We start from the raw sequence: 25,989 nt of genomic DNA, 5'->3' as shown, positions 1-25,989 counted from the left end.
AAAACTAAGCTAAGGAAATAAGCTTTAAGTGAAACCCCTAAACCAGCTATGGATTGTGGGCACTGTTAAGACCAGGTTTTATTTACTCTTTAAAATTTTTTATTCCCCTTCAGTTAGCTTCATCCCTAAATCTTTGGTTTGCTGGAAGGCCAGGCAGGGTTAATTACTATTTGATTACTTTTTTTTTTTCTTAAGGCATGTCACAAAACTTAACTAAGAACTTTGAAAATGTTAGATCCTTTCAAATAATGAGTTTCATTTCTTGGACCCCAACCTTTTTCTCAGCAGGAAAGCCAAGGGTAATGAAGTACCATCTACATCCATTTGGTCAGCTGCCAACTCCATTCCCAGTAATGAAGGAAACTGAAAAAGAAAACAAAACAGGTTTCTAAATAGTATTTGGAAAATCTTAATAGGAAAAAAAAATAGAACCGGCTCCTTAATGGAGTTAATGTTTCTAACTTCTTTCCTCTTACTCTTTATCCTTGAAATGCTAATTTTATTTATTGAAGTCTCAGCATTGAGAGGCAAAAGAACTCTTGACTTGGAAGTCAAATTCTACCTCTGATACACACTAGCTGTGTGACTATTGGCAAATCACTTAGCCTTTTGGGCCATACCCTAATCTGGAAAATGGGGATAACAAAAAGAACCTTCTTCAAGGGTTGTTGTGAGGTTCCAATAAGATAACCTCTGTAAAGTGCTTTGCAAAACCCCAAAAGGCTATATAACTATCAGCCATATTCCCAAATCGACTTGGTATTGGGATGATTCTGGCTTGTTGTTTAGTAGTTTTCTGTAGTTTTTCAGTTGTATCTGACTCTTCTTGACCCCATTTGGGGTTTTCTTGGCAAAAATACTGGAGTGGTTTGCCATCTACTTCTCTGGTTCATTTTACAGATGAGGAAACTGAAGCAAACAGGGTCACACAGCTAGTATGTGTCTGAGGCTAGACTGGAACTCCAGGCCTAGCACTTTATCCACTGTGCCACCTCCCTGACACATTTAGTAGTTAGTATATGTCAGTTACCTCTGCCCTCCTAATTGATTCATTTGTATTCTACAGTCAATTCTATTATCTCAACTTTCTACTACTTAGGAGCTCTTTGGTAGTCACAGTTAGTACTATAAACAAACCTCTTTCCTTGGGTTAGGTAACTTAACCTGCTAGAAAAGTTCCCCTACTGGAGAGTTGGCTTTGATACCAAACGACATTTATTATCTAAGGCCAGCTGCATGACTTCTCTTCAGTGTACTGTTTGTGAGGTTTGTACATCTATAAATGGAAACACTAGCTAACCAGAAATTATCGCCAGGGTTTTCTGATAGTGTCCTGTCTGACAACTTGAAATGTCCTGCAACATCTACCATGTAGGCACATTAAATTATTTCTGCCTGGGTTCTGACTTTCTCTCCTTTCTCTCTCTCTCTCTCTCTCTCTCTCTCTCTCCATGGATCTGGGCAATCATGAAAAAACAGATTCCATAAACCAGAACTTGAAGGAGAAATTGACGGTAAGACTTCTAAAAGTTTAACTGGAAAATGCTTGTAAACTCGCCAAAAGGAAGGACATGAAGGCTGTTGTTATAGCCTAGAAAAAGTTTACTAGCTTGCCTCTATTTCCACATTTGGTTTTTTATTTTATTTTGTTTGACTAACCAGTGACCTTGAAGTTAGTGTGATTTCAGTGCGCTTTCTGGAAAGGAATTATGATGGAATTATAATCGAAATTTCCACAAAAAATGTGAGCAAATCTAGTTCTGTGAAATGTGTCTTGATAGTCTAATAGTCAAAGCCCATTAAATAAGTGCATCTTTTGTTGTGTTTGCATGGTGAACTTTAATCGAGGTCTTGGGAGTTTATTTTACATGCATACCATGATGGCATTAAACTCAAAATCTGATTTCATAGTCAGGTATCTGGGGAAAGTTGGAAGCAATTCATGGAAAATATATGGATGTGATATTCATTTTTCAAGTTAAGGAACTTCTAGGCAAGATCTAGAGCTTGCTCCCACAAAGATTATTTCTTTCTTGATGTGATGGAATAGTACTTATTTTTTTTTCCTGAAGGCTCAGAAATGAAATGTCAAGGACTTATGACATTCACTTGGTGTTGATTCCCATCTAAAACATAGTGGAATTTTGAGTTGAAGTGTGTTGCAGATTACTGATCTGTTTCTTTTAACTTGCTGTTTTTATCTGTAAACTCATGGAAAACCTAAGGTGGGAACTATAATATGAACATTGGGAAAAACAAGTCTGAGGAAGGGGTAAATTAATAATGATAGGCATACATATAGTGGAATGTATAAATATGTTCATGGCAATCAGACCTTGGTTATCTAGAATCTTTAGAGGGTGAGTTTTTTTTCTGAATAGCTAAACTTTCTTTTTTACTGAAAGTTTTGCCTTTTGGGCATGAATGTAATTTTTTTTAAAAAAAAATTTGAACCTTTTTGGAGAGAAATCTTTCTAAAATAGTATCTTAAAGTATATTTACATTCAAACTCAAGGCATATTTAAAATAATAGAATTACAGATTTAGATATTGAAGAGACCTTAGAGGTCAATCTAATCCTATCCTATCATTTTATAGATGAGGAAAATGTTGAGAGACATTAAGTGACTTACCGAAATTAACATAGGGAGAGGATTAGAATCTAGATACTCTGACTCCAAATTCATCATGATTTAAGATGCTGAGGATACACAGATGAAACATGGTGCAATTCCCGCCCCCAAGGAGTTTACAGTCAAATATTGACTATCGTTAAGCCTTTTCCTAATTAGTCATAAGCATCATAGGTCCATAGATTGAGAGCTATAAGGGGCTGTTAGAGGTCATTTAGTGCAAACTTTCTCATTTTACAAATGGGAAAACTAAGGACAAGAAAGGTACATGACTTGCCCAGGGTAACATAGGCATTATGGTATGCCAGAGTGATGCCTTTAGGATCTATTGAGGTATATAGGCCTGTTTTCACCACAATGATCACAAATTATTGGCTTATCTTTGTCATCTTGAGTTTTCTTTATATTACTTTTCTATTTCTTCCCTTAATGTCAAGTATCAGTTTTCTCTGTCATTAGCATGTATGATTATAGTCACCTATCTCCCTCTTTCTCAAGCATTGTCTTTCCTTATTGTCCTTCTTTGTTGCCCTCTCCTAAACTACCTTGTATTAATCCCATATATACATACATACATACATACATTTATATATATATATATATACATATATATATGTGTATGTCTGGCATCTCTGATAGAAGGGGAACTCCTTGAGACCAATGGCCATGTCATTTTTATTTTCGTATCTCTATATGTAGTGCCTAGCACATAGTAGGCATTTAATAAATGCTTATTGATTGGTTCCTAATTGGCTTTTTAAAATATTCAGTAGATTTAGAAAACAAATAATAAAATCAAATTTGGTAACCAATCAGAAGTATGCACTAAATAAGCATAAATTGCTTTTGAATGGGGCAAGAAGGGAGAGTTTTCTGGGAGCTAAATTAGTGCGTGGATTTTGTAACATCTATTTTGGCTTGACTGATTGGACTTTTAGGTTCATTTCCAGACTGTTGGCTGTATTCTAGACAGCTATGTTTGTTGGATGGTGAATTACATGTGGTTAGGTGAAGTCATACTAAATGGTACTTTTTTTTCTTGAGAGAGGGAGTGGTATAGTTTTTTAATTGGTACTTCAGACAATAGAATTTTTTTAAAAAAAATGTTAGACATAAAAGCAACTTAGAAATAGTCTAATCATTTTGAAGATGAGGAAACTGAGGCCCACCAAAGTTAAGTAACTTGCCAAGGTCACCTTTATTGCTTCATATTAGATCCAAGAGCTCTTGGTATCTCCGTGCTATTTTTCCCACATGGTGGGAAGAGTTCTCAATATGGAATCAGATGATCTGAGTTCAAACCTTGCACTGTTATTCACTAGTTGTATGACCTTGGGTATGTCACTTAACTTCTCTGAGGCTCAGTTTCTCCACATAGGGATTGAGGAGGTTGGATTTCCAGCTCTAGCCAGAGGCAGCTAAGTGATATAGTGGGTAAGAGTGCTGGAGTTGGAGTCAGGAAGATCTGAGTTCAAATCTTCTTGTAGACAATTATTAGCTGTGTAATCTAGGCAAGTTATTTAGCCTTTTCCAGCCTCAGTCTCTTCATTTGTAAAAAAGGGAATGATAATAGCATCTACCTTTTAGGGTCGTTGTGAGAGTCAAATGAGGTAACATATATACAACGCCTTTCAAACCTGACAATGATGCTAGCTATTACTATCATTAATAAGACTATGATTTTATATCTTAGATCTTTTCTAGCTCTAAATATTATGACCTATGATATTAAATACTTGAGAAATTATGTAGGAGTCTTTTCTTTCAATTATTACCATAAGATCTCCAATAGTTGAAGAAAATGAAACCAAGTTAGAGGGGTGATGGTAGCGATGCCCATATGTGATGAATAGGATGGTCTTCGGTATGTTGCTGTTAATTTTGGTCATATTCCGATGAGTGCTGGTCACCACAGCTGCATTGATCATTCGGCTCTCTCCATCAATTACTACAATAGTTGAAATGAGTGGATCAGCTGTGCTTGGTTTATGTGGCATAACAGCAGCAAAAATGTGCCTCTGAGAACAAAGACTTTTTAATAGAAAGTTTTACAAATGAGTGCAGCTGCACAAAGGACAGCCAAAAAAATAATTTGAAAGGAAATGCCACGTTACCATTCATTCTATTTATCAAGCATTTTAAAAGTACCTACTATGTGCAAGCCACTGTGCTAGGATACCAAGGCATGTAGGATATAGATCTTTGAAAGAGTTTACAGTCTAAAAGGAGACAAAGACAAATATATAATTAACTGTGATACAAAGGCTAGTGTATTGAGTGTAGGTCAGTCAACAAGTATTTATTAAGTGCTTACTATGTACCTGCCATGGTGCTAAGCACTAAGAATACAAATCCAAGCCAAAAAACCAAAACAAAACAAAGAAGCACAAAAATCAGTTCCAGTCTTTAAAGAACTTACATTCTAATTGAGGAAAACAATATATAAAGGGAAGCTGAAAGGAAAAGGTGTGGTTAGGAAGATTAATGGAGAAGTCAACATCACAGTTTGGGGAGTGATGAAGAGATGGCTGTTTTGGGCACCTTCCTTAAATAAAGGTTCGGGGAAGAGTCATCCAGTCTGAAGGCAGGGCCGAAGAGGTTGAGGGATACTTCAGAGGTGTGAATTCCGGGGCAGATGAGATCTTAGAGGATGAAGAGTTTTCTGGAGAGTGATGGAGGTATCCAGATTGCAGCCTTGTGAGAAATGTAGTTAAGTGAAAAGGAAAGATCTGGGTGAAGTATCTGGAGATATTTGAGGCCAGAGAGAGTTTTTGTTTTTATTTTCGTTTTGTTGGAGAGAAGAGTAGTCAGGAAAGGCTTTATATAGAAAGTGGCACCTGAATTGGTCCTTGAAGGGATGAAGAAGTTTCAGTGGAGACAAGGGGACCTATTGGAGAGCAGTTCTGTAAAGGTATAATCAAAAGGACTTGGACACTATGCATGTAAGGTAAGGGAAAGGGAAGAATCAAAGATAGCTTCTAGGCTAAAAGCCTGGGGCAGGGGTGGGGATCCTGCCCTTATGGCCCTCTAGGTCCTCAGGTGGTGAGAATCCAAACTATTCAGTCAAAGGGTCACATAGTCTGAACAGCCATCTAGTCTCACCTCTTCCTGAATGGAATTTCCACTATGCAAACTGAGAGATTAAGGAAGGACCATCACATTGAGAACAAAATAATGGGATGAGGAGAATTAGACAGACTGGTTATTGGGTGGAAAGAGAAATTTCAGAGCGTAGAATTTTTAAAAGTGGAGCCGTTTCAAAAATGGGGAGCATGATGAGCCTTTTGGGTAGGTAAAATGGAATGGAGAAAGGAGTCATAGGTATTGAAGGGTTTAGGAAACTTTAAGAATGTTAGCCTGTCTGAAGGGCCATGGGCAAGGCTATTGAAGGATCCGAAGATAATGGTGAAGAAAGGTGCCAAAACCACAGAGGAAGGTTTGAGGGTGACCAAGAGACTGCTAGATGACAGAGATAAGGAAGGTGGATTAGCAGAGGGTGGTGAAGGCAAATGGAGAGTCTATTGTCTTAAAGGAAAGGGTATTGGATGAAGATGGAAGATTAAGAGACTGGAAGCAATCATGAAGAGAAAGTTATATACTGATACCTTTTTCTAGGCTCTGTGAAATAGAGTGAGTGGGAAAAGGAATGAAGATTAAGAAGGCAGGAGTATGTATTGTATATTTAAAAGCTATCTCCACAAAAATGGTTAGAATTTTTAAAAAAATTATTCAAATGAGAAAGCTTCAGTTAGATGGAAAAATTGGAATTTTTTAGAAATACTTCATTTTTCAACACTATCAGTTAAAGTATTGCTATGTAACTTGTAGATTTCAACCAAAACCAAAAATAGCTTCAGAATTCAAATCAATATTGAAGTGCTAAGGAGGAAACATTTAAAGCAAAATTGAAATTTCATCTAAATAGGAAGAATTTAAAAAAGCAACTTTTTATTGATATCTTTTGTCTTTACATCACTTGCTTTTCCCGCTGTATACCTCCCTTCTTTCCCTTCCCCTTCCTCCCACTCCTAGCCATCATTTAGACGGCTCAATTTTTTAAAAAATATAAAGAAAAATAGATAGTGTTGCAACACATTGTATAAACCCTCAAAATATGGAGTTTTTATAAAGAAAAGAAAAAAAAGATTTTTCAGTCTAGACCTGTGATTTTATTGCTATAGGGAACTGTTAGTCATAAACTTCCTCTACTAGTAGAAGGCTACTTTGTTGTTTAGTTGTGTCCCGTACTTTGTGACCTATCCATGATTTTTTTTTTCTTGCAAAGATATGGGTTTGCTATTTTCTTCTCCAGTGGATTAAGGCCACTGGAGTTAAATAACTTGCCCAGGTTCACACAGCTTGTAAGTGTCTGAAGGCAAATTTGAAGTCAGATCTTTCTGATTCCAGGGCCAGTGTTCTATACACCAAGCCATCTAGCTGCAAAGCTGCTTCTATTCTACAGTTTAGTCTTAGGGAATTTCTTGGGTCACTGAGAAGTTGTGACTTGTCCAGAGTCACACAGCCAATACCTGTCAGAGATAGGAAATGATCATCAAAGTGACTTTGGTGGTCATATAGTCCAGAAGTGATAAACATGTAATTGACCTGCCTGCCCATGGTCACAACATTCCCTAGTGTGGCCTGAAGCAGATTAAAATATCCTTGCCAAAGAGTTAACAAAATAAATAAAATACAATAAAAGAAAATGACATTACATTATAAAACTAACTCAATATGCCACCATATTTGCTTATGTATAGATTAGTGGTCCTCATTTCTATTTGAGTTTGATGCTACTGATCTAGTCCAATCCTCTCATTTTATAGATCAGGAAAGGGAGATACTGAGAGGTTAAGCAGTTTGCCCAGGGTCACACAGGTGGGATTTACTTTTTGATTTCTAGTCCAATGTCCTATTCACTAAAGTCAGATCTGCCTGATGCCAAAACATGTCTCTATCTACTATGGAATACTGCCACTATTGCAGGTGCTGCTTTAAAAAGAACATGGTAGGAGAATTAATGTAGCATGTATCTTATTTAAAATGAAAATTGCATTCCTTCTAAGGAAGTTTTATCATGAAGATCCTCATCATATATATCTCACATTAATGGGAAGTAAACATAATGCTCAGTGTTGGCAAAGTTCTCTAAAATGATTAAGGTGAGTTCAGCTTTGCAAATAAGTAGGAAAGTTACTTGGCAGAGTTTCATTAATGTACTACTCACCCCTTCACCTCCTAGTAGTTACTCAAGTATGTCTTGTAAAACTAATAATAATATGATTTTATATGATATATAAAGATATATGACAATATTAACAAGTAATAAAATAAATGACATCAGGATTCATTACTACTCACCTCAGTATAAATTGTTACTCACATGGGGTATGTGGGTGAGTGTCTTGCAAATACTTGACTAATTTTTAGTTATTTACTGAACTTCTTGCTCATCAATATTTAAAGATATTTCTTTTTAAAGGAACTTGTGATACTGAATCATCACATCCAGTAATACATGTTCCAAACTTTTCCACCCACTAATAGTTCCAACAAATTTGAAATCTCATCCATTCAGGCATTCCCTTTAAAGGTGTGGATGAAAAATTGCTTTTAGCTCTGAATCCATTGCTATCCTATACTCCAGTTTGTCAATATCTTTCCTAAAATATATAACCAAGTTCAATATAGACACTTCCTACCTGTGTGACCCTGGAAAAGTCACTTCACTCTGTTTGCCTCAGTTTCTTCATCTGTAAAATGAACTAGAGAAGGAAATAGCAAACTACTTCAGTATCTTGGCCAAGAAAACCCCAAATGGGATCATCAAAAATCAGACATGATTGAACCAATTGAACAACAGTTCAATATAATTTAACAAATATGTATTAAGCCCAATATGTACAGAGAACTCTTCTAAGGCACTGGGAACAAAATGGCTTCCAAGAACTTAAATTTCAGACTGTTGTTGTCCAACAGGTTAGCTATTCCTACTAACTTCATATAATCTCTAAATTTAATGTCTGCCATCTATATCTTAAGTCAAGGAAAAAATTAAATAGAAGGTCAAAAACAGAGCCTTGGGGCACTTCATTAGCGATCTGCCCCCACTATTGACTGATCACACTCTCAGTTTCCTAAAGTCTCTTTTCATATGAACCACTTCATTGCTACAGTGCCATTTCCCTCCATCCTATATTCATATAATTGATTTTGTGAACCCCCAGGGATGTCTTTACATTTATCTCTATCACATGAATCTCGTTACATATACTCCATATGCCTCCTGCTTTGTTTCCCTTCCCCAATTCCCAGCACACTCTGAATGTAGCAGGTACACAATTAACAGTTGTTTAATTGCTTTTTCTCTTTACCTGTCAACTTGTAACATGTTTGTAGCTATGGGATTTTAAAGGGAAGTTTTCTTTGTTTGTTTGGTAGGCCTGGCCTTGCCCCTCCCTCTAGACCAATGAAAAGAAAATGAGGGGAAATCATATGTTTTTTCCCTGTGACCTGCCAGCATGATCAGTGTTTTGTTGCTTCCAGTTCGCATTGGGGGTGGCTTTGCTTGGTGTTAACTTATAAACTTATTACAGTGCATAATGCAAAGACTTGTTTGCCTGAGGGGGGTTGAGCTGAATGGAATGTATAATGCGATGGTGCCATGACCTCTGCATTTAATTTCAGGCAGAGTCTGACTTGAGTCTGCTTAAATTTGGTCCTGGGGACTTGAGAGGTTTCTCATCTCTTGCCAATCCCCAGGGATAATTGCAGTGAAATAAAATTATCTTGCTAGAAATCCAAAGAAGCCATTCAGTGCAATTCAACAAATGTAGAGGAAGCTAGGAACTAATGATATACATAGGGATACAACAGCAGGCCAGGAATCAGGAAGACCTGAATTCAAATTTGATCTTAGACACTAACTAGCTATGTGACCCTGGACCAGTTGCTTAACTTCTGTTTTCCTCAGTTTCCTCAACTGTAAATGAGATAATAACAGTACTTGCCTCCCAGGGTTGTTGTGAGGATCCTGTGCTTAGCACAATGACTGGCTCATAATGGGTGCTATTTAAATGCTTAGTCCTTTCCCTATTCCCATTTATTAAGCTCCATGGATATGAAGAGAGAATGGGCTCTGCTCTCAAGGAACTGACATTCTTCTGCACAGAAGTATAATGCATGCATTTGTGCATCAGAATATGTACACAAGTATGGAAATATGAAGTATATATAAATAGCTCATTTACATAATAATACATCATATATAACATATATCGCAATATATAAATATATCATTGAATAATAGCTCAAAATAACTCATTTATAAAACAGCTAGTATTTATATACAGATCTAAGGTTTGTAAAGTGGTTTATACATATCTCATTTATTTCTCACAACATCCCTTAAGAGGTAGTGATGAAATATCTCTCCAAGACACCCCCTTCTCTTCTTTGATATTGCTACCATCCTGAAGTAGGTCCTCATTACTTCACACTTGGACTATTGAAATAGACTGCTATTGGGTCTGCCTGCCTCAAGTGTCTCACCATTCCAATCCAATTTCCAACAGAATGATTTTTCTAAAGTACAGGTCCAACCACTTCAACCTCCTCCCCACCCTACTCCCATTCAATAAACTATACTCTAGCCTTCAGAATTGGAAAAAAAATCTTCTGTTTGGTGCTCAAAGTTCTTCATAACCTAACCTACGATGTCACCAATGTGATACCCACAGTGGCTGCTATGAATATGCAGGTGTATTCCCAGGTTTGAATCACAAGGTGACTCGTTTCATTGAAGATGAAACCAAAACATTTATTCAAATACCAGAAAGCCAAATCCACCACAGGAACAAAGAAATCTATACACATTATCAATGCAGGGGGCACCGACTTCCTCAATCCTTCCCTCTATTAGACCTCCCCACAAACAAACTCTCTTCAACAAATCACTCCCTCTCTCACTCTTGCTAGCTGCTCTGCTCTCTCTGCTTCCTCTCTCTCTCTAAACTCCAACTCACTCCAATTTCCTGCTTCACTTCTTTGGCAAGCTCCTCCTACTGCAGGCTCGTGTGATTCAGGGACTCAAAGCAGGTCACATAGGCCTATTAATGGATGGGAAAGATCTTCCTATCGCATTAACATTACATCTACCTTTGCAGGCTTCTTACACCTTACTTCTCCACATACCCTCTATGATCCAATGACATTGGTCTCCTGGCTGTTCCATGTATGAGACACTCACATGCTTAACTTCAGACAATTTCTCTGGTTGTCCTGCCATGATTAGAATCTTCTCTCTCCTCCTCCCTGCCTCCTGGTTTCCTTGAAGTCTCGACAACAACATCTGTATATGAAGATAAGGCCAAAATGATTTACACGTAAAGGGTCATACCATAAGCAAATTAGGAGAGTATGGAATAGCTTACCTGTCAGATCTATGGATAAGGGAAGAATTTAAGGCCAAACAAGATATAGAATGCATCATGAAATGTAAATAGATAATTTTGATTATATAAAATTAAAGTTTTTGCAGAAACAAAACCAATGCAACCAAATTAGAATGGAAAGCAGAAAACTGGGGAAAAAGGTGTTTTTTTGTAGCAAATAATGTCTAAAAAACTCCCAAAGGAAAACTTTCCCAACTCTTCTTAATTCCAGTGCCTTCTCTTTTTTATTTCTTATCTATTCTGTATGTAGCTTGTTTGTACATATTTGTTTGCTTGTCATCTTTCTCATCAGATTGTGAGCTCCTTTGAGGGCAGGAACTCTCCTTCACCTCTTTCTGCATCCCCAGAGTTTAGCACAATGCCTGATACATGGTAGGTACTTTATTGACTGACTGAAGGTAACATAGCTAGTAAATGTTTCAGGTAGGATTTGAACTCAGGTCTTCCTGAATCCAGGTCTAATGCTCTATGTACTGTGCCACCAAAACACCTCAAGTAATTTTGTCATCTCAAGAGGGACAGTACTAAAAACTGAGGGGCTGAGGAAAGTCCTCTTGGAGGAAATGGTATCCAAACAGTGATTTGAAGGAAACTTAAAGAAAAGGGTAGATAATAGCAGAAGAGAACTCTTCTACCTGCTGAGACCAATTCTTTTATAAGTATCCTCAATCCAGGTATGTGCTGGAACCACCTCATATTGGCTTGCAAGTGATGATTGTTAGATTTTCAGTGTGAACATTTATACCTCATAAATAGGTAAATACAACAAATTAGGACTTGATTTATCATTGTGTTGATTACATAGACTTAAAAAAGTGTTGGAGAAAATGTCAATAATTCAGATTAAACTTCAAAGTATATCCTGTGTACATTTCTTTTTTCAGAAAGCTGATTGTTAAATATTTACCAGTACACTACTGCTTAAGAAACAGATGCTACTTGTCTTTAGATCGAGTGAGGGCTATGGATTTAGCAAGGCCCTGGATATTTAAAAAATTGTGTTATGTGTCCCATCTGTTTATTTGAATATAATACCTCATAAGGACATCAGATTTCTACAGAGCTCTGCTGTTTTTGAAGGAAGGACATTACCCAAATGTATAACGTATGATGAAAGGTTGGTCTCAGGAGCTATTCCCAGTAATCCATACAGTGCTCAGTTTGCAGCCAAAACATGTTAGGAAGCTCAAAGACAGTCTGGGGAGAAGTTAGAGTTTCTGTATGTCCCTTTTCTAATATCATTCATAAAGGAGACATAAGGCTGAGAGCCCATAGTGGGACCATAACTCTTGGAACAGGGCACACTACATGAATGAATGCTAGATTTGGAGTCAAATGACCTTGATATCTGTGAGCCCTTGGACAAGTCACTTAACCTCTCCAGTCCTTAGTTTCCCTTATATATAAAAGTGGTCAGTTGGACTTGTTCATTACGGTGTTTTCTAGCTTTCAAATGATGAGCCTATGAATTTGTATATAGGTGAGATTGGTTAAAATAAATACCAAGGACAACTTTGATCAATGGAACTAGTGATATAAGTAAATAGCTAGAACAATGATGACTTTTGAGGAGTGGGGAAAATTGCAAGCAAGGGGAACAAAGTATCACAAAAGTGGAACAGTAGCTTGAGGGGGGACCACTAGACGGCACAGTAGATGAATGCCCAGCTTGGCGTCAGGCAAAGTCATCTTCCTGAGTTCAAACCTGGCCTCAGACACTTCCTAGCTCTGTCACCCTGGGCAAGTCACTTAATCCTGTTTGCCTCAGTTTCCTCATCTGCAAAATGATCTGGAGAAGGAAATGGTAAACCATTCTAGTATCTTTGCCAAGAAAACCTAAAAATGGGGTCATGGAGAATCAAACACAACGAAAAGCAACTGAACATCTGAGCCTGAGGATATTTGTGAAGGGAGGGGAGGCACCTACTGTGGCAGCAACATTTCTGTATCCAGCAGCAACAGTTTTGAGATCCAGAGGACACAGTGTTCCTATGTGATGGAGCTGTTGTTTTGACGGTGTTTCCAGTTTCCCTGTAGTGACCTCAGTTCAGAACCAGGCTAGGCTCAAAACTTTCCATCTCCATGTGTGTTGGGAAATGACAGAATGGCCCTAGGGGTTAGAAGTGCTTATTTTCTCTAAAGGAATTCCCTTTAACATTAATAACTGTTGTAGTTTTGTAGTGTCACAATGCTGCTATTTTAAGTAATTTGTTCTTGCTCTTTACAGTGGAAAAAAGGAGAAAGGAGAGAGACGATACTATAGATCTGAATTCAAATATTGTCTCAGTTACCTACTAGCCTTGTGACTGTGGGCAAGTCAGTTAACCTCCTTGTGTCTCAGTTTCTCATTCGTAAAATGAAGAAGTTGGACTCTTTGGCCTCAAAGGTCTCAATCTAGCTCCAAATATCCTATGAATAGGTAGAGTTGTATTATGCTTGCAGTATAATTATTATAACCAGATGGGTTACTTGCTCCCTGGGTAGCCTTAGGCAAATCAGCCTCTCTAAATCTTGGTTTGTTCACATGTGCCACAAGGATATAGGCCTGGAAAGCTGAGCTCTGAAGAATTGACACTTTTGAATTGTGGTACTGGAGAAGACTTTTGCAAGTCCCTTGGATGGCAAGGAGATCAAATCAATCAATATTTAGAGAACTTAATTCTGACTGTTCTTTGGAAGGACAAATACAGAAGCTGAAGCTTAAATACTTTGGCCACATAATGAAAAGACAGGACTCATTGGAAAAGACTCTGGTGTTGGGAAAGATTAAAGGCAAAAGGAGAAGGGGATAGCAGAGAATGAAACGGATAGATTAGTGTCATAGAAGCAATGAACACTGGGGCAGCTAGGTGGCTCAGTGATTAGAGCACAGCCCTGGAGTCAGCAGGACCTGAGTCCCAATCCAGCTTCAGACACTTGACACACTTACTAGCTGTGTGACCTTGGGCAAGTTGCTTAATCCCAATTGCTCTGCCTTCCCCCCCTCCAAAAAAAAAAAAGCAATGAACATGAGCTTGGACAGATTTTGGAAGATAGTGGAGGATTAAAGAGCCTGGCATGCTATGGCCTATGGGATCACAAAGAATTGGATATGTCTGAATGAATGAACAAGAACAAGAAAACTGCTTTTCCCTTTCAGCGTGAGGACTGTGATCCTAAGTCTGATGCCTACTGAATTCCTTTGATACCAAGCACCTCCTGTTTATGTAAAATCTAGGTGCTGACATTTTCCATTATGTTTTGCTGATGACTAAATTAAAAATGTCCTTGCTTTTCCAGACAAAATGTGGTAGAACCTTCCAGTCTTATAATTGGGAATTACACTGCATTCTTTCTGTTTTACAGTGAGACAACAAAGGCTCTGTAAAAGGAACAACGGTGAACATTTAAGTGGAGATGTACAAAGTAATGAGCAACACTCCCTGCTGCAGAAACCATGTTCCTATCAGGGCCTATGCTGGCATGATTTCCTAGTTCTTTGGATGGAACTGAAAGTACAGTAAAATATATTGGGACAATTATAACTTGACTTTTTAGAGGATTTGATTATTTTCCATATCCAAAGGACTAAAAATTAAGAACATAGGCATAAAGTCAATTCAATCTAAGCCGATGTGTGTTTACTAAGTACCTGGTATGAGAAAGGCACTGTGCTAGGCACTTAGACATACAACTACAAAACATAAAGATTTTGTCTCTTTTTGTATCTATCTGTCTCAGTTTATGTCTGTCTATCATCTATCTATCTATCTATCTATCTATCTATCTATCTATCTATCTATCTATCTATTGTCTATCTATCTATCTATCTATCTATCTATCTATCTATGTATCTATCTAAATATCTATCACTTACCTGGTGGAGGTGATTCATAATCATGAAGGTGGTTGCCCCAGGGTAGAGCTTATCCATTGCATTCCAGACGAGCAGACCCCTGTGATTTTACCACATGAAAGAGACTCAAAACAGAAAATGAATATTATGTAAAAAAAAAAAAAGCAAGTCAACTTTAAAGCCAAGAAGATCAGGGTTCCATTGCCACCTCTGACAGATTCTGGTTGTGACCAGGGGTAAGTTATGTAATCCCTCAGTGCTTTAGACACCTTTCTAAACCTGTAAGTTTCAGAAAAGGTGCTGACTTGCATTGATAGAGGGATTTTGCCCACTTTGAAGTTCCCTATACTAATGAAATCAAGGTCCAGACACTATACTTATATATTATATAATCGAGAGGCAGCATGGCGGTGCAAAACAGGTTGGACTTGAAGTCTGGATTACCTGAGTTCACATCTTGTTTCATACACTTCTCAGTTTTGTAATATAGGAGGAGGCACATAATCCTCAGTTTGCTCAGCTATAAAATCAGGGGGGTTGGAGAACTGATGGCTTCTAGGGTACTTTACAACTCTAAATAGTTTTAATTCTCCCATGAAATTTTCTTTACTCCTGACTTTTTCCCTCATGGGATTTTATACTTGGACCTATGAGAGCTCTCCAAATCTCTTTTCCACATATCCCCTGGCCCTCCACTTCACTGTGATTCTATGGCAGAGTTGATGGGTCTGCTCATGTGGAGTGCAATAGATAAGTCCCATCCTGGGGAAATCACTTTCATGATTATGAATTACCTCTACCAGGTAAGTGATGGCTAATAGATAGATAGACGGACATAAACATAGATAAATAGAGACACACAAGTAGAGACAGAATCTTTATATTTTGTAGTTGCATCTCTAAGTGTGTAAATCACTAAAAACAAACTAAACCATCTGAAAAACAAAAATGTCCCATCTTTCTTTCCCTTCTCCTAAGCTTCCTTGAATAAAATGAGGGCTCTGAATACATTAAAAGAACTCTGAGAGAAGGGACCAAGGGAAAGGAAGGTGAGGAGTTGTCTGGATTTCTTTACTGGGATGTGAATCCCATTTCTAAAACTGTATGGTCATTTTAAAGAGCATTCGCAGTTACAGAAGCATCTGTTGATGGTTTGTGTGAGAGATGTACTTTGTCTGAATCGATTATTTGACAGATCCCCATGTGATGGTGAATCGTGGGAGGGGAGATGGATTGTGGTCTGTAGGCTGAGCTGTGCTTTCACAAATGACATTTATAATGACACTGTGTCTGGGTGGGAAAATATTCTCTGTGTTCTCATGGTAGGAATTACTATGGCTTGTAAACCACCGGGTATTCTGTCCAAAGTACAGCAACCTCTGGGGGACTGGTAAAATAGATTGTTATGTTACTGATGGAATTACTGTGGGAAGTTATGTGCTGTACTTTTCTTCATGGCCTTCATAGAAAAAAGGAGGTTATTTACAAAATGCTTAGAGCTTATTTGTACTTTAATTACCAGCCTGTATTTTTATAGCCTGGAGCTTTCCAAACAGTAGTTTTGTTTTTTTAAATTTTTTCCCCTAAACCTCTCACCCATTCCATGAATATTGCATTTTCACACACAGGTTTTATCCAACATGTTTTTGAAATAGGGCTAAGTGACCTTGTATATGTCAGAAAGGGGAGAGTCAATGACTACTTCATGTTATGAAGGACTCTGTATAGCACACCTCTTAGGAAGAGATTTTAGAAACAGTTTTCTTGTTTATCACAACATATGATACTTTTGAAATAAAGAGAGAATATAAGCATAAATTACTATAATTAACATTCAGCAGCTTGTGGAAATATCTTTCAGTTACAGAGAAAAACCTTATTCATTCCTATCTTGTAACTCTCTGAGGGCTTAGCTTTTAGTCTGGGATTTCCTGTATGTTTTTTGCTTTCCATCTGCCTCTTGCCTCTACCTCCTTCCCTCCAACTGCTCCTTCTTTCCTCTTCCTTTTCATTTCCACACTTCCCCTTTCTCTTCACTTCCCTGATTTGTAGTGTTTGAGGATTTCTGAGATAGAAATACTAATACTGAAAATTTAATAATCAGCTCTCAGGAGCGGTCCCACTGACTCTAGCAGGCCCCCATTACTCTACCTTCATTTCCACCATTGAGAATCAACACAGGGGCTGCCTCATGATCGAATCCTTCCCTGGTCCTTACCTGTTAATGAACTTTTATTTTTCAAATTACCTTATTTTTACTTACCTGTATGTGTGTTGTATCCCTATAGGTAAAAGTATAAGGTTTTTGAGGGCAGGAATTGTTTCTGTTTGTTCTTGTTGTCTTTCATTTGATTTTGGTCTTTATACTCATGGCATGGCACAATCAATGCCTTGCATATAAAGGGTGCTTAACAGAGGTTTATTGAATTGAATTTGGTATCCTATTCAATCCAAAGATGTTTTTATATCATCTTTTTGTGTAAATTTATGAAACTTATCTAATTTGCAAATTTGTTTACCAGCCATAGTCCTTTTTTTCTTCTTATTGATCTTACTTTGGAGAGCAGTGACCATCACAATTGGCTTTGTACCTGGGTATGCCTTGGTCTCTTGCTTGGGATAAGTACATACTGAGCCTTCTGGACCAAGATACTGGTCTAAACCCAAGTATCAAGTTAGGAAGGGGAGTGTGCTTACCTTTCTATTTGAACTCTCATATCCAGAATGAGGGAGGAAATAACGCCACCATACTATATGTACAATGCAGCCAAGTAGCATAGTGGAAAGATTGTTGGGCCCGGAGTCAGGAAGACTGATCTTTTCACACTTATTGACTGTGTGACCCTGTTTGCCTCAGTTTCCTCAGCTCTAAAATGAGCTGGAGAAGGAAGTGGTAAACCACTTCAGAATCTTTGCCCCACCAAAACCCAAATGGGATCATGAAGAGTCAGACATGACTAAAAAAGATTGAACAACAATACTATGGCTTGGTTAGGACATATTCAGAATACTCAGTTCTGGGGACCTCTTTATTAATTTTAAATTTCTTTTGTTTTTATATTGCCTCCATATCCAAATATATACCTCCCCCACAGTGGGACATCCTTTATAATAAAAAAAATTAAAAATGGCTAACATTCATATAGTATCCACTATGTGCCAGGCACTGTGCCAAGCACTTTACAAATATTATCTCATTTAATCCTGTAACAACAATGCTGCTAACAGCTGTTGTGGAGGTATAAGACCAGTAACACTAGCACACTGAAGGGCTGCTAACACAGTTTCTTTGATCTGCTTTTCTAAGGAAAACAACTTTAAGGGGTTTACAATCTCACTTCAATTAAACATACATATATCATTCACTTAGTTGAAGGGAAAAAGTCAGCACCTTGAACTTCAGAGAAAACACAAACAGAAATTATAAGCAGAAGTTATATAAACAGAGCAAATAAACACAAATCAACAGACAGCCTTCTAACTGTCTGACCATAGCAATACCTACACAGTTACCAGAGGGAGAGAAGCACTAACATCTGGGTTTTCAAAACTGAGGGGGCTCCTTAACAGCTACCCAGAGTCTCATCTGGCCAAATCACAGGAACAGTCTTCCAATGAGTGAGCCCCAAGCAAAATGCTAACCTCAGAGTATATATACACTTCTTCAGGGTCAGAGGGTATCAGAACCATGTGACTCAAACCCATGTGACCTAGGCCTTCCCGTGATTTATGCAGGTCATCAATGATTCCCAATTCAATCAAAGACTCTTGATTGAAACAAAGGCAAGATTCAAAGGAACTTGATTGCTTTAGTGCTGAGAAGCACTCTAAAGCAAAAAAAAAAAAAAAAAGCAAAAAGCCCACCCTGTTTGCCATTACAAATCCTTACAACAACCTTGGGGATAGATACTATTATTTTCCCAGGAAACCTTAGCGACTTGCCCAAAGTTCCATAGCTAGTAAGTGTCTGAGGCTAGATTTTAGCATAGATGTCCCTTACCCAAGGCCCAACATTCTATCTGCTGTACCACCTAGCTGACTCTAGAAAGAGAAGAGGAGGGGGAAAAGAAAGTCTGTCAAATTAATCAACAATTGACTACATCTGATGGTATTTACTAAGAACTGTGGAAAAGAAGCTTTGCTTTATTAGAAGATAATAGGAGAAAATTAAATCTTGTTGAGTGAGTGAAGAGCTGGATGGGATTATCTGTTTTGATCACAGAACCAGCCTCCAGAGTTTTGCAGTTCTCTGGCTGAAGGGAACTGCTTGTAATTGAGTAAGCACAATATTATCTATCTAACTATCTACCTATCTATATCTGTATACATATTTTCTAAAAGAGTATAATACTTTTTTAGCACCCTGTTAAGGGTGGTTGTAAGCTAAAAGAGCCTGTCATTGCATCAGCTTGAAAACAGAAGAGAAGTGGTTTCATCTAGCAGGGACCAGAAGAGAAACAACGGAGAAAACTTCATGTGGTGTAGATTGTTCCTGGAGAGACCAAAGATATCAGGGCATAAAGTCTACAGTTGTAAATTGCACCAGGCTCCCAGTTTTTTCCACTCACGTTTACCTGCTAGGTTTCTATAAGTGTACGCTCACTCTTCTTCAAGGACATTGCACACATTGTTGGTAGAGTGTGACCCAGGTTTATGAGTGGAATGTGATACTTCGCTTATTCTTGTTTTTGCCTTCTATTGAAGAAAAGTCATGATAATTTCCTTTTGTTTTCTATTAATTAAATATTATGATTATTCCTGGTTTTGCCTTATCATTTAGTAAATATTTAAAGTTTAATGGTGTCATGATGACTAATTCTGTAGGAAGTACCCCAGAGGGGTTTTGGAAACTACAGTAGTAAGTAGTAGGAATGAATAGTCCCCCAAAGCAGGTTTACCCCTGGGACCCTAAAAGAGAATAGTGAGTTGTAGCCATGTGATCATGGCCATAGCCAGTCCCTTCACTCTAAAAAAACCATCCAGACCTGCTGGTGAAGGCAGGTTGAGGTTGAATGAGCTAGTCTAGAGAGAGAGAAAAGCATGTAGGTGCCTTATTGGATACCATGCCTATAGACTACACTGTATGAATGGGTGGGATCAGTGCCACACCCAAGCTGTATTAGGATAGAGAAGGAAATTTAATGAATCCATTTTTTGCTTTCAAATAAGAGGAATAGTTAAAGAATGGAAGAACAGGCTACTGATAATTCAAAAGGTTTCAAGAATAATTATATTTTACTTTGTTAGGTGTCAAAGTGTGGTAAGTATGTGGGAAGAACAGAAAAAGTGGGAAGAAGCTAGAGACCCTGGGAGCTCATCTCCTTCTTCAGTGCACTTTTATTACCATCTGCAAACCAGCACACCAGCAGGGTTTTAATAAATTTAGAGGAAAAAAAATCTGGGACATCATCCTTACTGAAGCACTTATGTACAGTACTATTTTTAACATCAAGTCAAGAATTTAGAATGTAGCCTCTAATATGCTATAATTTTAATAAGTTTAATACTTTTGAACAACAGGTTATCTCTTCAATTTAGTGTGATTTCCTCTAAACTTTGACCAAATGCTTATTTTGGGTTTACTTTTACACACACACACACACACACACACACACACACACACACACACACACACACACACACACAACCCCACACGCACGCACACATTCGCACCCCTCCCCCCTCAATGAAATCACAGGTCCAGTACAGATAGGACTCAGGACTTAAGATCTGGAAGGCCTGAGTTCAAGTTTGATCTCACATATTTGATAGCCATATGTCTCTGAGAAAGTCACTTAACCTCTGTTTTAGTTTCCTCATTTGCAAAACAGAGACTATAATGACACCTAACTCACAAAACTGTTGTAAGGATAAAATGAGATAATATTTGTAATGTGTTTTTTAAACCATTAAGTGCTATATAAATGCTAAATTTTATTATAAATTTCCTTCTTTTGGAACAGATTTACGATTTCATTGGTGTGTGGAACTCTGGGTAAGGAATTATCTTCTAACCAATGCAGACCAGCAGCTTCCTGTGGCACTGAGGAGTTAAGTGACTTGCCCAGAGTCACCTAGGTTCAAACTAAGGTTTTTCTGGCTTTGAGGCAGGGTCTTTCTCTCCTAGACAATGCTGCTTCTCTGTATTGATTCAATAATCTAAATGTTTACCTCAAGGGTCCTTTATTACTCTTTGGCACTGAAAACACTAAATTCAGCATATTTACTGAATAGGGAATCAAATAACAGTACTATGAGTAATACCGTTGCTTGTTTCTTCTAAATTCACTCAAGCGTCCATGAAAAACAACTTTCTTTTAAACAGAGAAATACATTTTGGTAACTTATGTTGACTTTCCATTTAGAAGCAGATGAAGTATATCCAGCTGATAATTTTCACATCACTTAAAAAGAACAGTCTTGTCAAAACCTCTGGTATTTTAAAGCTATATTTACTGTCTGATGGTTGTCACATGACCTTAGAAGCAAAAGCAGAAGCAACTGAGTGAGGCGATCCGGTTTAATTTTACTCTGACAAATGCAAAATTTTATGTTCAGATTTCTATTAAGTGTGACAGCTCAGGTGATTAATCCAGTGTTATGGAGCTTCTCTGAAATATGAATGAAATCCTGTCTCTTACCCCCAACTTCCAGACTAAATTTGAGTAAGTGACTAAAAGAATAACAATTTAAAGAAAATTTATTAATAAATCAGACATAGACAAACCTGTGACTCCTGGCATGAGGGAACATCCTTTTTGCAGGAATATAATTTCCATTTTGGGCATACTCTGCCATATGTGTGTGTGTGTGTGTGTGTGTATGTCCCTGTATATGTATCTATGTCAATATATTGTCAGTTCTGTCAGAAGCCTGGTAAAAGAGGTGGGCTGCGGTTTGAACTTTGTTTTCCCAATGTGATATTATCAAAATAGTTTTTTTGATGATAGTGTAATCAAACAGGTATATGTTTCCAAGGATTCTTTGACCTCAGGCCTTGTTGTCATTTACTCGGCCTTGTCTGCAACGAGAAGAGAAACAGTCTGTGTGGGCTATATCCATGTGCAGAATGATAAAAGGAATTGTATGTTTTATGGCTTTCAAAATATTTTTTTAAAGTTTTTCCCTTGATGAAATGTTTCATCCATTTTTACTACAGGCAGGATTTTTGAAAAATGCAGATTTGCTTTATTCATTGTGGGAAGTGTTTCTATCCTGATAAATCATTACAAGTTCCATTTACCCATTCATTTGATGTTCTACCAAAGAGTCGATCTTTAGTGAGTATGATGTGAGAAATCTTCTGCTGCTTCATTAGCACTCCACTAACAGTTAGCATGCCTTTGAAGGAGAACTTGGGTGGCTCCAGCTACTTTGTAGTTTAATTTAATTAAGAAGTTTAAAATAAAATATGTACAGCAAATTTCCTTCCCAACTGGGGTGGTGGTGGGGAAAGGTAGCATGGCATTACAAATTCATTTATAGTAGAGGTCTTTGAGGATAGTTAGGTGGCTCAGTGGGTAGAGAGCTGGGCCTGGAGTCAGGAAGACTCATCATCCTGAGTTCAAATCTGCCCTCAGACACTTACTAGTTGTATGACCCTGGCCATGTCACTTAACCCTTTTTGCCTTAGTTCCTTCATCTGTAAAATGAGCTAGAGAAGAAAATGACAAACCACTTCAGTATCTTTGCCAAGAAAACCCCAAATGGGGTCATGAAAAGTTGGATATAGCTGAAAAACAACTGACTGAGAGAACTTTAACATACACAGTGTTATTTCCTCATGTATTCTAACTTTATAATTCTTCAATTTATTAATTTGCCATGACCTGTTCTTCCAACTCACCACAGCTGCACACAAAGATGGCCATCTTGATCAGTCAGCATACATCTATTCAGTGTTTACTATATGCTAGGGACTATGTTAAGTAATGGGGATACAAATTAAGGCAAAGATATGATTCCTACCCTCAAGGAGCTCACAATGGGGTGAGCAAACTGCAAAGAAAACGATATGCATATGCACAGTATTCAGTTCAGTCGTTTTTGAGTCATGTCTGCCTCTTTGAGATCCCATTTGGGGTTTTCTTGTCAAAAACACTGGAATGGTTTGCCATTTCATTCTCCAGCTCATTTTACAGATGAGGGAACTGAGGCAAGCAGGGTTAAGTGACATGGCCAGGGTCACACAGCTAGTAAGTGTCTGATGGCAGATTTGAACTCAGGAAGATGAGTCTTCCTGACTCCAGTCCTGGTGCTCTACCCACTGCACCACCTAGTCACTTTATGTACAGCATAAATGGGAGGTCATCTTGGATTGAAAGTAGGAGCAGTGTGCAGGGGTTGGTGATAGGAAAGGTCTCATAGAAGGTGAGAGCTGAGTCTTGAAGGAATTCAGGGGAGCCTGGAGGCAGAGGTGTCGAGGGAGAGCGTTTTAGGTATGAGGGGACTGTCAGTGAAAAAGATGGGGTGTCCTGTGTAATAGCAAGGTTTATTGTCACTGAGCATAAGAGGAGGAGATAAAATGGAAGAAGACCAGAAAGGTAGAAAGTGGCCAGATCGTGAAGGCCTCTAAAAGCCAAATAGAGGATTCTGTATTTGATGTGATGCTAGATTAAGACTCAAGATTAAAGGGGGCAGCTAGGTGACACAGTGAATAGAGCACTGGCCTTGGAGTCAGGAGGACCTGAGTTCAAATCCAGCCTTAGACTATTGACACACTTACTAGCTGTGTGACTTTGGGCAAGTCACTTAACCCCAATTGCCTTGCCTTCACCCCTCCAAAAAAAACAAAAAACAAACAAAAAAAGACAATATTAAAATTCCTACTCTGACATTACTAGCTGTATGACCATAGGCAAATAACTTAACCACTCTCTTCTACAATGTATACTATTCACCATGCCATGCTATAAGCAAAATGTACATGAGCTAGTCATCACTTCTCTAATCTTTATAGAAAAGCGATACTTCCACTAATTGCTGCAAACCCACATAGAAGGTTTAAGTGGCTTCATTTTGATTTTCCATGTAGCTTTGTGGGAAATTTGTTTTTTAAAAAAAGTATCACTGTGTGATGACATTTTATGAACTTTAAATCCCTCTTCTCTGAAAATCATGCTGGGAGCTGCCATTTAAAAACAAACAAACAAAAATAAAACAGTCCAAAGAGAATAAATACGTTGCCTTTTAAATAATAGGATCTTATTGAAACATGGTAATAGCCTCATCTGACTTTGAGTATTAGAGATTGCCAACCTAAATGAAATGTATTTGGCGTAGTGTGAGGGTGGGCGATTGCTCTCTCCCCATCCTCCCTGGTTTTATGATAGCATTGACTGCTAGAGGAAAAGAAAATGGGCAAGTAAAGCCTGAATTTTGAAGCCAATGCAATTTTTCTCTAGTATGTATCTTTTCCATATTGTTTTTCAATCATTCTCAGTGGTGTCTGACTCTTTGTGACCCCATTTGGGGTTTTCTGGGCAAGGACACCACAGCAATTCATCACTTCCTCCTCCAGATAATTTTATAGATGAGGAACTGAGGCAAACAGGGTGAAGTGACTTGCCCAGGGTCACACAGCTAGTAAGTGTCTGAGGCCAGATTTGAACTCAGGAAGATGAGTCTTCCTGACTCCAGGCCCAGCCCTCTATCCACCATACCACCCGGCTGCTCCCTTTCCTATGATATCAGTTTCAAATGAGCAACAAGGTGCTTGCTTGGCTTCATAGGATAAAATCATACTGACCTAAGTGAAACACAAGGATCACTAAGGTTGGCTTATCTCAGTGAGTGAGCTGTTAGATGGAAAGTAGGAAAACTTTTCTATTCTTGCTTTCATATCTGTTAATCTCTCTGACTCCCCCTTTTTTACTTCCTAGAATGGTGATAACGGTGGAGGTTGTGTGTAGATTACATGAAAATGGAAATCACTTTGCAAACAGCAGATGTATTTGTATGCTATGCATTTTGCGTGATGGTCTGTCGCTTACTGAACTCTTTGGCTATGCTCAAATGTTAGATATCTTTAGCCCAAAGCCAGGCAATAACTCTTGAATGCTATCAGTCACCTCCTGCTCACTAGAGAATTCAAAAATAAGACAGTCCCAACTCAGCAACTAGCTGAGTCCAGTTATTCAAAGGACTTTCAATCAGCCCTAAAATGGCATTGGCAACCAGACAGCCAGTAGCAGTGCTGACTTCAGTGCTGGGAAGTGGTGTGGTTGACTTACGTAGGCTAAATCTTTGAGCCAAAAGGGGCAGTTTATTTATCTATTCATAACCCCTCTTTTTACAGATGAGGGAACTGAAGCCCTTTGAAGAGGTCAAGTGGAATTGCTTATGGTCACACAGCTTATTAATGGTGAAGTAGGACTAGAGCCCAGATCTCTTGACTCTCAGGCCCAGTACTCTTTGTATTATTAGATGGCATCTCTATATTCTCTGTCTCTATCAGTATGTTTTCATTTATTGAATCTTCATGTGCAAAGTGCCCTACTGGGTAGAAATGCAAAACAATTAGAAAATGAGGAAGCTATCTGTGAGAAATACTTGAATCTATCATTTATGTGATGATGTTTTGTGTCCTCAGTACCAAGCACTGTATCTGGAACATAGTAAGCCCATAATGAATGCTTGTTAATTGGTTGACTGGGTATAGCATCAGAACTTCAGGGGTTAAACTTCTTTGCTTTGTGACTATTCCTGAAATTCGTATATCTATGCTTAGAGGCTGCAGTAGAAAGTTTTAGTATGAATGGACTTTTTCTGGAGGAGGTAAGATAAGGGCTACCCAATATACTTTGACTGTAGCTCAACCACTGTACCTTTAGCACAATGACTATCTATTTTTAAGAGCCACAACTTAGTACAAAAATGGAACCTATTTATTAGTGATTTGGACACTTGATTATTTAGTAACACAATGTAAACTTAATAAAATCAACTTCATAGCAAACATGAAATAAAAGCAAATCTCTTATATATCTCTCTTTTTTTAGTAGCTTCCCCATTTCTATCACAATTTCTTTGCATCACTAATCCAGTTCAGTGTCGCAGGTTAGAAAAG

General features: G+C 38.0%; 1 protein-coding gene and 1 pseudogene across 8 annotated transcripts in view; both read left to right on the top strand.

The window, feature by feature from the left end:
• Positions 1–1,324: 1,324 nt before the first annotated feature.
• Positions 1,325–25,989, top strand: part of LOC118856549 (muscular LMNA interacting protein) — a 386,664-nt gene continuing 361,999 nt past the window's right edge. For 3 of the 8 annotated variants that reach the window (XM_036766912.1, XM_036766909.1, XM_036766914.1), the window contains exon 1: positions 1,340–1,514. In XM_036766912.1, the coding sequence (XP_036622807.1) occupies positions 1,452–1,514 (63 nt within the window). In that variant the 5' untranslated portion in view covers positions 1,340–1,451. Of the gene's footprint in view, positions 1,515–25,989 lie in introns of all 8 variants that reach the window. The other 5 variants (XM_036766913.1, XM_036766911.1, XM_036766916.1 and 2 more) reach the window with 3 other exon arrangements.
• Positions 14,935–15,065, top strand: LOC118858880 (annotated as a pseudogene).

Source organism: Trichosurus vulpecula, chromosome 7, assembly GCF_011100635.1.
Source record: "Trichosurus vulpecula isolate mTriVul1 chromosome 7, mTriVul1.pri, whole genome shotgun sequence".
In the NCBI taxonomy this organism is placed as follows: domain Eukaryota; kingdom Metazoa; phylum Chordata; class Mammalia; order Diprotodontia; family Phalangeridae; genus Trichosurus; species Trichosurus vulpecula.
Note: the sequence above shows the minus strand (reverse complement) of the source record. Positions and strands in the feature narration are given on the sequence as shown.